The sequence below is a fragment of the Myotis myotis genome, unplaced genomic scaffold (genome assembly GCF_014108235.1).
Source record: "Myotis myotis isolate mMyoMyo1 unplaced genomic scaffold, mMyoMyo1.p scaffold_m19_p_6, whole genome shotgun sequence".
Taxonomy (NCBI): Eukaryota; Metazoa; Chordata; class Mammalia; order Chiroptera; family Vespertilionidae; genus Myotis; species Myotis myotis.
Window position 1 is genome coordinate 66,544,761 of NW_023416368.1, and position 14,299 is coordinate 66,559,059.

At 36.2% G+C, this 14,299-nt stretch overlaps 1 protein-coding gene across 1 annotated transcript in view; it reads left to right on the forward strand.

Moving 5' to 3' along the window:
• Positions 1 to 14,299, forward strand: part of ASIC5 (acid sensing ion channel subunit family member 5) — a 28,276-nt gene that overhangs the window by 12,759 nt on the left and 1,218 nt on the right. The window contains exons 5-9 of the mRNA XM_036314883.1: positions 2,177 to 2,326; positions 3,313 to 3,460; positions 4,215 to 4,271; positions 6,444 to 6,612; positions 13,593 to 13,684. Of these exons, the coding sequence (XP_036170776.1) occupies positions 2,177 to 2,326; positions 3,313 to 3,460; positions 4,215 to 4,271; positions 6,444 to 6,612; positions 13,593 to 13,684 (616 nt within the window). The remainder of the gene's footprint in view (positions 1 to 2,176; positions 2,327 to 3,312; positions 3,461 to 4,214; positions 4,272 to 6,443; positions 6,613 to 13,592; positions 13,685 to 14,299) is intronic.

Sequence of the window (14,299 nt, forward strand, 5' to 3'; positions counted from 1 at the left end):
CAAGTTGGATATTATTTTATTTTTTGTTAATTTAGTTTAGAGTCCTATGGATGCAACTATTGAGTTGGAGATTAAAAGACAAACTTTAGAGGCAATAACCTGGACACTTGTAGCTATATCACTGACTACCATTACTGTGACTCCAGAAAATGGTTGTACCACAAAATAAGAAAACCAAACAATTCTAACTCGTGATTTATGGTTAATGTAAGATGATGCTGGGCATTTAAAAAATAAATTTTAGATTTACATGTAAATAAGGCAATGTGTTTTAGAGGGAAGCCATATACAGATATTTCACAAAGCATTGCATCTATGACCTGTAAAGGTGATAAAAATAATTTTTATATAAAGAAAATTGTATAAGTGGACCTTGACTAAGCCTAATTTCCATAAATGTGTAAATTGTCTAAACAGTTCTCATTACTTAGGTTTTAATGCCCAGACACCTGGGAAATGAAGTGGTGCCACCTTTGAGAGTTCCGGATAGAGCTCTCACCCAAGATTAATTCCTCACCTGCCGTCTTGCTCAACTAATCTATATAATAAAATAGAAAGCGTATGTCTTCACTCTTACAGGAAAATTAATTTGAATTTTAAATAAAGCCAGAGATTTTATTTACAAAGAGAAGAAGAATGCCAAATAATTTTCTAAAACAAATGAAACAAAGAGAACAGCCAAAGATAAAGCAAATAAAAGGCCACTGGGTGAAGAGAGAGCCAGAAAGTAGATAATTAAAATATGTCTAAAGCCTTCATAAAAGCCTAAGCAACCTTTACAGCAGAACCACCAGATGACTGGTCGCTATGATGTGCACTGACCACCAGGAGGCAGACACTCAATGCAGGAGCTGCTCCCTGGTGGTCAGTGTGCTCCCACAGGAGGAGCACCGCTCAGCCAGAAGCCGGGCTCATGGCTGGCAAGCACAGCGGCAGTGGCGGAAGCTCTCCTGCCTCCATGGCAGTGCTAAGGAGCAGCGAGCAGGCAGGAAGTAAGGAGCGAGAGGGATGTCCAACTGCCGGACATCCTTAGTGCTGCCCTGGAGGCGGGAGAGGCTCCTGCTACTGCTGCTGCGCTCAGGGCTTCTGGCTGAGTGGCACTCGCCCTGTGGAGTTCACTGACCACCAGGGAGCAGCTCCTGCATTGAGTGTCTGCCCCCTGGTGGTCAGTGCACAATCATAGTGACTGGTCATTCCGCTGTTCAGTTGATTTGCATATTAGTCTTTTATTATATAGGATAACTTCCTCTTGTATCCCATTTTTTATGTTTAAACACAGTACTGTACAGTTCAATGCATGAACCCATGCTTGTATATCTATCTGATTAATATTTTCAAGTCACTCAGCTGTAAAGCATATGGTCATTTCAAACTCTGTATTACAAATTTTACAAGCTAGAATTTCCTAACTACTTTAAAATGCAACTATAATCTGAATATTCAATACAACATTCCATAAGTAAATGACACTGAAATACTTCTTCATATGAGCCAGTTAAGTGTTTCATACAGTGTTATAGCAGGCCACAGAGAAATGGGGTTCTGAGTTATAAATGGAATATTAGGCATGGTTATTAAATGTAATTCCATAATACAGTTGACGCATTCACAATAAAAATCATTATATTCCTAAGTCCATTCCTTCTCCTTGTAGCCTGAAACTAATAGCCAAATCCCCAGAAGTATAGTCTTAAATTTATTTATCTGATATAAGGTTGATAAAAGAAGAGCACGGGGGTTAGAGAAAGTGTATGTCTTCACTCTTACAGGAAAATTAATTTGAATTTTAAATAAAGCCAGAGATTTCATTTACAAAGAAAAGAAGAATGCCAAATAATTTTCTAAAACAAATGAAACAAAGAGAACAGCCAAAGATAAAGCAAATAAAAGGCCACTGGGTGAAGAGAGAGCCAGAAAGTAGGTGATTAAAATATGTCTATAGCCTTCATCTTAGGTAAAAGTGATCCAAGCAAAACTGTCGAAGCCTTAAAATGTGATTCAACCCTAGAAAGGATGTGTTAGGTGTTTAATTTTCATAGCTTACAAAGAGATTAAGGACTGATCAGAAATATTTTATTTTAAGTAAATCAAATTCTGTCATGTTAAAACTAAATCTCAAACTTGTAAAGAATTAATGTCAATTTGTAATTGGGGAGAGGGTATATTTTTGTTTCAGGAGGAATTCACTGATGACCCCACTCTTGATTTTGTTGATGCTGGAATCATCTTTGTCATCCATTCACCAAAGAAGGTGCCACAGTTTGACGGGTTAGGTTTGTCATCACCTGTGGGCATGCACGCACGGGTAACCATCCGCCAAGTGAAGGTAAATATTGGCAAAATGTATAATATGAGGGAATTAAAGGGGTAGTGAATACATATACGCATAAACAACATTTCTCACTAAAAAACCCTTTCTTCCATGACATTAGAACACCCCAGGAAATTCCAGTTTCATTTCAAATACTTTACTAGTAGACACACATAGGAAAAACAGTGAATTCACATTTACAATGTAAGTGGAAGCTAGCAAGCCTAGCAAATGCAAGATAACTTTCAATCGCATTAGAGATGGAAGGCTCAGGAAGTATGAGAGACACCTAAGTTGCTGAACGGTGCACTTTCTCAATGGGATGTTCTGTGAAGGAGAGAAATAAGTGGGAAAAGCAGAAATGTTGGAGTCAGACATGTCTGCCAGGTTTCCATTTGCCAGATACTTGCTCTGTAGCTTCTTATATCAACTCCCTGAATTTCCTTCTCCTCTCTGTACACTGGGGGAGTGTGTGTGAATAACATTTCCTTTTCACAGTTAGTATGAAGTTTAAGTGGAATCACATTAATTAAGCACATGCCATATTGCCTGGTACAAAATAGGTGCTCAATAAAAAAAATTTGGTGGTGTGATTTTGGTTGCTGTTTTGTGGGTGAGCTGATGAATATGCTAACATATACTTTCCATAAATGATAATATTTTTATGTGACTCAATGTTTAGAGCAATCAGACTGTCTGAATCTGGTTTTATTAAGGTACAGAGCATTTGGGATACTGTTAAAGGACCACTATTATACTTACCTTCAGATATTTTTTCATGTTAATAGAGTAGGCAAAATTGGCTAATGTAGTCAACTAAAAAAAATCAAAAAGGTATAAAAGAAAAATAAAAGATTTTGTTAACCAGTGTCACCCCAATAAATGTAATAACAAGGAAAAAAGTAAAAGTAAAAAATGTATATCAGTCTTTCTTGTTGGGGTACCAAGGGGTGGACTGGCTCAGGAAAATCTCCTGAACCAGGTATTTATTTTATCTCAAGACAGTTCACCAAGAATACCCATGGGGAGAATGCAACCCTAACATCAAGCTGCAGACTTTTAGTACCTACAGCACTTCTGGTTGCTTAAAGGAATGCCAAGCACGGCACATAGAAAAGCAATGTGGATGTTTACCTTTTCTTCTTCCCGGTAAAATTTTCCCTTATTTGATTTTATTACTTAATTTGAAACATGAGACATCAACATGTCATAAAATTGCTTTCCATTCTTGTAAAATGCTGTGCTGGAAAGTCATCCACTTGATAAATACAACCTCAAAGGATAGATTTTTAACTCAAAGAATCACAGAAGGAAAAGAAAGAAAGAAAAGAAAAGAAGAGAAAAGAAAAGAAAAGAAAAGAAAAGAAAAGAAAAGAAAAGAAAAGAAAAGAAAAGAAAAGAAAAGAAAAGAAAAGAAAGAAAAGAAAAGACATTATCAGGGACAGTAGCCAATTCTTATTTTCAAAATATAAAATTGGCTGCTCTCATACATCTAAAATTGCTCATTGCAGTTTTCTCAATTTCAAAGAAAAATTAGATCATTTGTATACTGACACTGAATATTTCACTCTGGGAAACCTTTGTAGCTAGAAAAGAAACTCCATGCTTCCTCTGCACACAATTGGAAACATTTCCACAGCCATGGATATCTGAGGAAAGCATTGAACGAGGCAGAAGAGCAGGGTGGATAAGAGCAGGACTCTGACACCACAGGAGGAGAGTTGGAAAAAATGAAATGATAAATGTGAAAGCAATTTTAAAATTATTACTCATTTAACTCATTTTATAATGGTATAGACAGATGGATAGATTGATGGATAGATGGATGGAAAAAAGTTATTTTTGTTATGTCATTTATTGCATAAAGTATAAAGTCTCTATATTTATATTTATTCTTTTTAAGGAAAAGGGATAGAGTGTGACCTACAAAAGTTTTACAACTGCGTTTCTCCTACACTTGGTAAGTGGCTTAGTATATTCTCTCATTTTCATTATTTCTATAAAAGTTTTACGTAGTAACACAAAACTTTAAATTATACTATTAATAGTCCATAAGTGAAACAAAAGGGAGACTATGAGAGGGAGCTCTTAAGGGTCTTAAAATGAACGTCACTAGCTTACACAGACATAGTAAAACAAAACAAAAAACCTCTGATTTCAAGACACATCTGAATTAGAGATGCAGTGACAATATAACAGTAAGATGATTCTGATTGTTATTTCTAAATTTGCATGTTTTTACATCTTATACTTCCTTATAATCAAAATAAATTTGTTTTTTCTCATGAAATAAAGAAAGCATGCTTGTTGTGACTAGTTCAAACATTATAGAATAGAAAAAAATCATGTCAATATTAGTAGAAGTTGCATCACTCTGAAAATCATCATCATAATTTAGGTGAGCATCCTTTCATTTATTGATTTCATTACATATACATTATATATAAATGCATGGATTAAATTTTTATCTAAATGTAATCACAACCATACATGTGATGTTTATTGAGGACAATTTCTCATTAATCAGCAAAAATTTTGCTTACATATTTCTTATCTTAACCCCCAACCAATGTTAAGACTCTAGTATATTCCACCATAATTTTCTTCACATATATAGCTTCATATTGATGTCTTTAAGTCATTGATTGTTTTATTAAAATGAAATCACGTTACATACTCTTCTGTGTATGTAACTTGCTTTTCTAATCCATTGTGGAAAAACATATCCAGAACAACAGGAATAGATTTAGCATGTTCTTTTTAATGGTTGTAAAATATTTCATGGAATGGGTATGGGTAGAAGGGACCTTATATATTTTTAAAATTACCTTAAAAACTGAATATGCAGAAGTCATATTCCTGACCAATGGAGTTGAAGTTAAGTTGCCTAATTTCTTGTGACATCCTATCCCTGGTAAAAGCTGGAGGGAAAACTTGGGGCAACAAATCATGCATGCAGTTCTGTGGGCTAATAATGGGACAATATCAGGGGAGAGAGAGAGAGAAGAGAGAGAGAGAGATTGCATGTATTTGTGTGACTATAGAGAAAGAGTGGTGGTTATTACAAGTATTCTTAAAAAAATAAACGATGCAAATGAAAGCATACCATAAAGGAATATCAAAGTTAGAGTCTGGAAAACAAGCCAAAAGTTGGTCATTAATCAAGGGGTCTTGGGAACAAAGCATTCTTTAAAAAAAAAAAAAAAATGAGAGTTTCAATAACAAAACCACATGAAAAACAACAACTGGAATAGCTACCAAGAGTGAGTAGCAGTGAGATTGGGCACTGGGAGGTTGTCCAAAAGAAAGCTGAAGACAAGTACCCACCACTTCCTGCGGGGGCTTTGTCCAGTACACATGCCTGGATAGACCAGATGCTCTATAGGGGCCAAGAGAGGCCAGAGGGCGGAGAACCTCAGTGGCTGATTCAGAAGTTACTGTGTCCACAGAAATAAGAGTCTCAATACCTGGCAGCATATTTCACAAAAGCTGTGACAAGCCCAAGGATAATTTTAGTTTTAACCAGATTTGTAGGATTACATTGGAAAGTTCCTCTAACAGTGACACAAGGTGACAGCAACACCTTTTATATTTTTCTCCTGTCCAGATATCTGATATTTTATGAAAATAATTTAGTCATTCAATTAACTCAAAGGTAATAACTCCTATGTTTTATATTTTGTGTCCTTTGCTTTATTTGTACTAAAAAATAAATAAAATATAAATAGCTTTTGTTAAGAAAGAAGAAAGCCCTAGCCAGTTTGGCTCAGTGGAGAGGGCATTGGCCCACAGACTTAAGGGTCCTGAGTTTGATTACAGTCAAGGGCACGTACCTAGGTTGCAGGCTTTATCCCTGGTCCTGGTTGGGGGTGCAGAGGGCAACCAATTGATGTGTCTTTCTCACAGCAGTGTTTCTCTCTCTTTGTCGCTCCCCCTCCCACTCTCTCTAAAAATCAATGGACAAATATCTTCAGGTAAGGATTAACAACAAAAAAGAAAGTAGTGATAGGACTTGTAAACCATTTTTTTAAGCATTAACAGTAAAATGATAAAAAAAAAATTTTAAAGCTCTGTCCTTTCCACTGTGAAATAGTCCTCTTTTCTGAATGTCTTGTCTTGATTTTCATTTCAGATCACATCGAAGTGAAGGGATTATGTACAATGGGGACACATAATTCTAGCTGCCCTGTTCCTTGTGAAGAAACAGAATATCCTGCTACTATTTCTTATTCCACTTTTCCAAGTCGAAAAGCTTTAAAACATCTTTCCAAGAAGTTGAACCAAAGCCAAAAATACATCAGGTAATCTTTTAGTCTTGTAAAGATTTGTTATGAACATGAATATTGTCTTTTCATAACTTTCAAAGACTCTGGGAGTGAAATTCTGATCAATCAGAGGCAATGGCTTCCATTACTGAATTAACAATGACACACTAGAATTTCAATTCCTTCATTTAATTGCATGAAAAGTAAAATGAGGCCTGCTTGACTAATTTGCTCATGACCTTACCATTATTGGCCCAACTTGCAAAAATAATAATGCTTTCATATCCGTTAATCATATTAGTTAATACTTCAAGATATGGAAATCCTTTACCTGTATATTATATAGTTTGAGTGTTCTAATAACTATATAAAGTATATTGAGTGCAAATCATTATTCTTATCGATGAGGAAACTGAAGCACTGTATTTCAGGTAACTGTCCTCTGAAAGAAATTTCTCTCAGTGGTCCAGGAAGAAAGTATGTCCAAGACCCATGGCTGTAGTCTCTATATATTTTTCCACAGAGATATAGAATTCCAATTTTATTTAACTGAGGATTAAATTAGTTCTATTTCCACTACCCCATGTTGTCACTTAGAATTTACAAGTCAAAGTTTATAAAGAACTCTCTTTTTTAAAATCGGAAGCAACCTTAACATTTGTCTCTGTTTTTGTTTATATTTATAAACAGATGACCTGAAATGGCAATATAGGTCATTGGTATTTATATTTACATTTTTATAATAAAAACATATTAACTATTTAAGAGCTGATTTACTCTTGCACAGCCAAGTACCAAACTTTGAAAGCATTCTTAAATTCTAGTTTTAACTTCACTAATAAGAAAAGCTCTACCCATGGAAATGCCTAGATAATAAAGTGATCTTTGCAAGTCAGGCAGAAAAAGTATTTTCATCAAGACAAGGTTGACAAGGTATGACGTCAAACATTTAGCAGAGAAATAAATGAATAGCTAGAAATTTGCAACTATATTCTTAGTACTTCTGTCTCCTACTGATGTCTCTATTCCATTTTAATATGGGAAACTGATTTACTCAGAGTATTATTCCCCTTATACACTTAAATATGACTGAGAAGAGCACTTTGTATGACTGTGGGCTGATAGAGATCTCCTGAGTTTCAAAATTATTTAATATACAAAAAATGTAGGCATGATTTTGGAGACACATTGGTGAATCAGAAAAGAAGTCCATGAATTAACAAGATGATCCTACAGGGCATGTTTTGTTTTTTCTAAAACTTACATTATTGTTGTAGGAGAAAAAAAACCTTTCTCCTTCCCTTCTAGGTTATTTGGCTAGTCTAACTTTAAATTGACATAACACAGATTAAAATGAGAAAAAATAATTTAATTTTATGCACTTGGGTGCCCATGAAAATATAAGACTCAAAGAATGACCAATGCAGGCAGCTTCTATAATTGTTAGGCAAAGAAATAATACATTTGTGAAAATTGACAGGACAAGGGGGTTTAAACTTGGAGTACTATTAGTGAAGAAGTAACAGGTTTGTTTACACCATCTTCTTGCCCTAAATTCCCTATCTCTGATAAGGATGCCTTTTACCCTCCTGTTACAGGGAGGGCAGCTTTCATATGAGACATTGATTTTTGCTTTCAAGGGGTCAAATAAAGGTCAGAATGTTCTCTTGCACTGGCTCCCTTCTTAAGTAACTTTAATTCGAAGTAATCAATATGCTGAAATGGCATATTTGAGGGTGGCATATTCTGCTCCCCTTGGTTACAAGTAGTTCTACAATTAATCTGAATCACATAATTGACATGTAAGGACCTTACATTGTTGTGAATATCAGAAGCCATTACCGTGAAGACTAAGGCAAGTAGCTGAACAAATGCAGCTGAACTTGGGTATCCAAATTCTAGAGTTGGTGGTTAGAAGTCACACATATAAAAGAAATTGATTTGTGAATAGGTACCAGGAATCAGAGTAATACATCAGAAAACAGAAATGCAGTTTGTTAGGAGAGCAGATGTGAAACCTTAGCAGCAAAATTACAAAAAAAAGAAGAAGAAGAAGAAGAAGAAGAAGAAGAAGAAGAAGAAGAAGAAGAAGAAAAATAGCAAGCCCTGACTTAATCATGAACCCTGCAAAAGCTTCTTCTTGGGGCAAAAACCAATCCCAGCCTTGGACCGATCCAGGGCCTCCTGTGGCAGTTGATGAAGCCAATTGAGAAGATAATAAAAAGCTTATCCTGACTGAAGTGTGGAAGTGAATATAAGGGTATATTATGGCTGAATTTAGGCCAATTCTCTTAGTGAAACAAGTGAACTTTGTAAATTTTTCTGTTTTAATTTAACAAATTTTTAAGGAAATATTGTATAAAATAGTTTGCTTTGTTCAAAACCATTTTATTCCCCTTATTACAGTACTCATACTTAAATACCTGGAAGCATTTCTTTAGTGCTTTATAAATAGAAATCCTTAAATTTTCTTTGATATCCTCATTCTTATTAAAATCTAGATTTTATTTTTTAATCATGCATCTACTGACATAAACAAATATTCCTAGACTTAAACCCCAAACAAAGATATGATCATCATGCGACATAAGTTCAATGAGAATCAAATTACTGGACAACTCACCTACCTGAGTGAAGTTGAGTAAATATCACAATATTTTTCAAGGGAATGAATTTATCTTCTCCCAAAGCACAGAATGAATAATGTTTGGAAATGGTTACAAGTGTTGTGCTTGGGAAATTAAACATTATTATCAGTGTACATGCAAATTAGGAGCACAATGGAGGACAAAACGATTGCAATATTGCTAAAATTTCTAGACTTCCAAGACAACTTTACTATTTCCTTCAATTTGAAAATTATTTTATTATTTGTAAATATTACAATATCTGTGATTATTGATGTAAACATAGTGCATTGTCCAGTTACCCAGGGCTAAACCAATGGAAATTAAGTAAACATATTAGTGATATATTTTGAATTAAGTATATTTGTGAACATTGATTTCTAAAACTGTAAACAATAGGAGAGTGATTTATAGTTATCTTTCTTAGATATATTAAAGAACACCATATAATCCTAGGAAACAACACTAATAGAATCCATTCTTAATGACAATTATTATTGCCAACTGATAATCACCAGGTGGTTGGTTTCCACCTTATCTTATAAGACAGACAGGTTAATATTTATCCATTCATTTGGTTTCTTTTTTAATTTGTCTCCTTATTTGTCCACTTAATGAACACCTGTAAAGTGTCAGGAGTTAGGGGTGTTCTAGATATTAGGGATACCCTATGTACAAAAGACAAAATCCCCACCTTGTTGCATTTATTTCCGTTGAGGTGGAGATGGACAATAAATACAAATAGTCATCTCAGATGATGCTGTGCTGTGGAGGAAAAGGAAGCAGCAAAGGGGGCTTGGAAAGCCAGAGTCAGGAAAGATTGTTCTTAGGGTTGAGGATTGTGATCAAATAAGATCTTCCTGGGAAAGTAACAGTTGAGCAAAGCAGTGCTTCTCAAACTTCTTGGTCTCAAGTCCCTTTGCGTTTATAAAAAGACTGACTTTGCCTTTCATTGTGGTTAGGAGGTAGGACTTGGATGAGATACCAAAAGTGGGCCAGGGCTTATGTGGTTTAACCTTCCCAGGTGCCAATGGAAGGAGTGCATGGGCTTTCTACAAATAATTAGAAGAGGGAATGGGAATGGTGACATTTGAAAGCTATCAGCAGTGTAATATCAAAACATATCAATGAATTTTTCATAATCAATGATATTACTATCTATCGATTGTATACCTTGCATCTTTGAGCTGATATTTTTAACCCATGCATGATTTTGAAGATCACTTATTGGTCATTAGGAAAATTCTCTGGGTTATGCAGATATTCCAAATATTGATTTATTTGATTATATAATATACATTTCATTTTAATGTTATTACTTATTTCATCAGAAAAAATCTTTAAAAATTTGAGGGTTTTCAAGCTCATCATAGCAGACATAATTTTTTCAAAATTTTAACTTTAGCATAAAAGTAAAGCTTAAAACTTATTATTGCCTGCAGATCTTCTTAATTATTTTTCCTAAAGGGACAGGTTCATTTTGTTCATTTTTGTGAAAATCCCATGAAATATCATAGTCTAAATAGTTATAGTGTGTCAGTAATTTTTTAAAATAAAAATGATGTTTCATGTATAAACTGGCTACTGTAGTTCTCTTGAAATAGAGTGAAAATGTCAAATAATATGTTAACATAGTATGAAAATAATTTTGGCCTCATGAAGCCCCAAAAAAGATATTGGGGACCCTTATGGGTCTGTGACCAGACTTTGAAAACTGCTGACCTCAAGGAGATACAAAAGCTAGTCTCTTTTTTTTTAAGGTTTTTTTTTTTAGAGAGAGACAGAAATATTGATGTGAGAGCACAACATTGATTGGCTGCTTCCTACATGCCCCCTATTGGGGATCAAGCCTGCCATCTGGGCATGTGCCCTGACCAGAAATTGAACCTTTGACCTTTCAGAGCTCCGGTAATGCCTAACCAACTGAGCCACACTGGCCAGGGTGAGCTAATTTTGACATTCTATGAAGGAAGAACATTCTGGAAGGAGGGAAAACCAAATGCAGAGGAAAAAATTCTAAGCCAACAGCATGCTTGTGTATGGATAGAATAGAATGGAGGTTGGTATGGCAGGAAGCAGAGCAAGAGGTGGTTGGATTCTGAATATATGTAAAAGGTAAAATAAATTTACTGTTGGATTGGTTTGCAGTGTTATCTATACTAATAAAAGCCTAGGTGGCCCTTGCACATGACATCATCACAAGATGGCCAGCACAAGATGGCCACCACAAGATGGCCAGCAGGGGAGGGCAGTTGTGGGCCATCAGGCCGGCAGGGGAGGGCAGTTGGAGGGGATCAGGCCAGCAGGAGGGGAGCAGTTGGGGGCGACCAGGCTGGCAGGGGAGGGAAGTTGTGGACAACCAGGCCTGCAGGGGAGGGCAGTTGGGGACAATTGGGCCAGCAGGGGAGCAGTTAGATGTCAATCAGGCCAGCAGGGGAGAGATTAGGGGACAATCAGGCAGGCAAGCAGTTAGGAGCCAGCAGTCCTGGATTGTGAGAGGGATGCCCGACTGCCGGTTTAGGACCGACCCCTGTGGGATTGGGCCTAAACCGCAGTCAGACATCCCCTAAGGGTTCCAGATTGGAGAGGGTGCAGGCTGGGCTGAGGGACACCCTTCCCATGCACGAATTTTGTGCACCAGTCCTCTAGTTAAATTATAAATGGGGAAAAATCAAGGGTTTGACTTGAAATACATTGAACATAAAACACCAATTGAACATCCACATAGAAATACTAAGAGGTAGCTGGACATATTGAAGTTCAAGATAGAAGTCTTGTCTGGAGATTGAGAGTGTGAGAGTATCTAAGACTACATAAAATGATATTTTAAAATAGTGTTTAGATAATTTGGTCACATATAAAATTTTATTTATTTATTTTTAAATGACAGTTTACATTCAATGTTATGTTGTATTAGTTTCAGGTGTATAGCACAGTGGTTAGACAATCATACACTTGCAAAATGTTTCCCCTGATATTTCCAGTACCTACCTGGCACCATACATCATCATTAGAATATTATTGACTATATTCCCTATGCTGTACTTTATATCCCAGTGACTATTTTGTAACTACCAATTTGTACTTCTTAATTTTTTCACCTTTTCATTTGGTCCCCCAAACCCTCTACCCTCTGGCAACTATCAGTCTGTTCTCTGTATCTATGAGTCTGTTCTTGCTTTGTTTGTTCATTTATATTGTTCTTTAGATTCCACATATGAGTGAGATTATATGGGTATTTGTCTTTCTCAAAACTGACTTCAAATTAGTATCCATTTATTACACTAAAAAAAATATCCACAGTCTCTGAGGATTTTAACATATTAGTGATATAAAATAAATGACTACTGTTTACTCTATATCCAATATATGTCAGTTCTTTACTACATTATTTAATTTCTCTTCGCCAAAATTCTGAACCTAAAATCTTGGCCACAGATGAGGAAACCAAGACTCAGGAAAACCATGCAATTTCTCTAGGATCACATAAGTAACATAGGACAGAACAAAAATTTAAATTAAAATTAGACACACACTTAAATGTTGATAAATACTCGAATGTACTTGGCAGATGTTTACATTTATTTTTCCAGTTTCTCGGGAATGAAGCATAAAAAAACTATTGGGTCTGGGGAAAAATGCTTCCCTTAAGTACCAAGCATGACAAGACTGGTCTCTAAATGAAGGTATTATGATTAGTATTAAATGCAATTGAAATGGACTTTTTGGACTGGAACCTGGATTCTTTGTCCGCCGGAGTAGAAGAATGAATCCACAGACAGAGGGTGGTACAGCAAAAGTGTAGATTTATTGAAGAACAAGTACAGATTCCCGCATGGGGAGGGGGAAAGGGTCCCACAGAATGGACTCCCAGGTGGGGAGGGGTCCCACTGAGTTCTTTTTTCCCAATGGCTTATAAAGGCTGCAGATCCTGATGCCTTAATATCCCCTGTGATTGATCACTATTCCCTTAGACTGGTTACTATAGTAACTCCTGAGCTCAAAGGTCAAACACCACATGGGACAGGTGATGCCCTCCTCCCTCATTGTTCTTTTCTTTCTGGCTTTCTTCCTTCTTTATTTTGTAAATATAAACCTTTTTGGCTACTTCCAGCTCCCGTGTCTTATGTAAATGCAACTGTTGCTGCTCCCTGCACCTGGCTTCCTTGTGTTAGGAGATGTACCTTCTCTCTGTGTTTTTCCTGGACCCCAATTCTAAAAATTCCCTAAGCCTGCCTATATCCCCCTAAAATTCCTGTTTCACAATGATGGTGTGTCTAATTTCACATTAAATAGCATCTGAACCAAAAAGGTTATTCCTTTTGTCAAATAGGAATGAACATTAGTGTTGACAATCTTGAGCTAACTTAACTCTGTTTGTATCCCCAGGGAGAATCTTGTAAACATTGAAATAAACTATAGTGACCTAAATTATAAGATAACTCAGCAGCAAAAAGCAGTGAGTGTATCTGAATTACTTGGTAAGTGTTATTTAATTGCTCCTCAGTTTTAAAAGAAAATTTTTCGATCAGTATTTTTTTTCTTTTGTATTTAAGGTTTAGCTTATCAATGGAAGAAAAATCAGTAGTGCTTGTCACTCACCTACCATTTAAACCAGAAACTTTTCCACTCCCAGGACACACCCCCTGCAAACTTCACCAGGGCTTTCACAAAGAAAAGGCTGGTGTTCATTATCTCAGTCACACAGGGCATCTTTCTTTCCCTTCAGACTTCCCCACCCCCTCCTCAGCAAGCGACTACTGTAGTGTTCAGCATCCAATATCAGGGTAGAATGTCTGGCAGCTCACACCTCCAAATAGAACTCTACCCAGAGTGAGTTGGAAAGAAGATCCCGAGCTGGCAAAATTTAGCATTTAACCACTGTGCGCTCACTCTCCTTCTTCATACAGTCCTTAACAAAAGGAATTGCTGATTTCCTAGATCTTACTGCATATTAGAGGGAAGTCAGCAAGAGGAAAAAGAGGGAATGGGAGTCAGGTCAAATGACAGCAGGCAGTCACTGGCAGCTGAGACCCTGAGTAGGGAGGAAATTCCTTAAAGCTCCTGGGCGAGCCTACACTTACTTCATTATCACA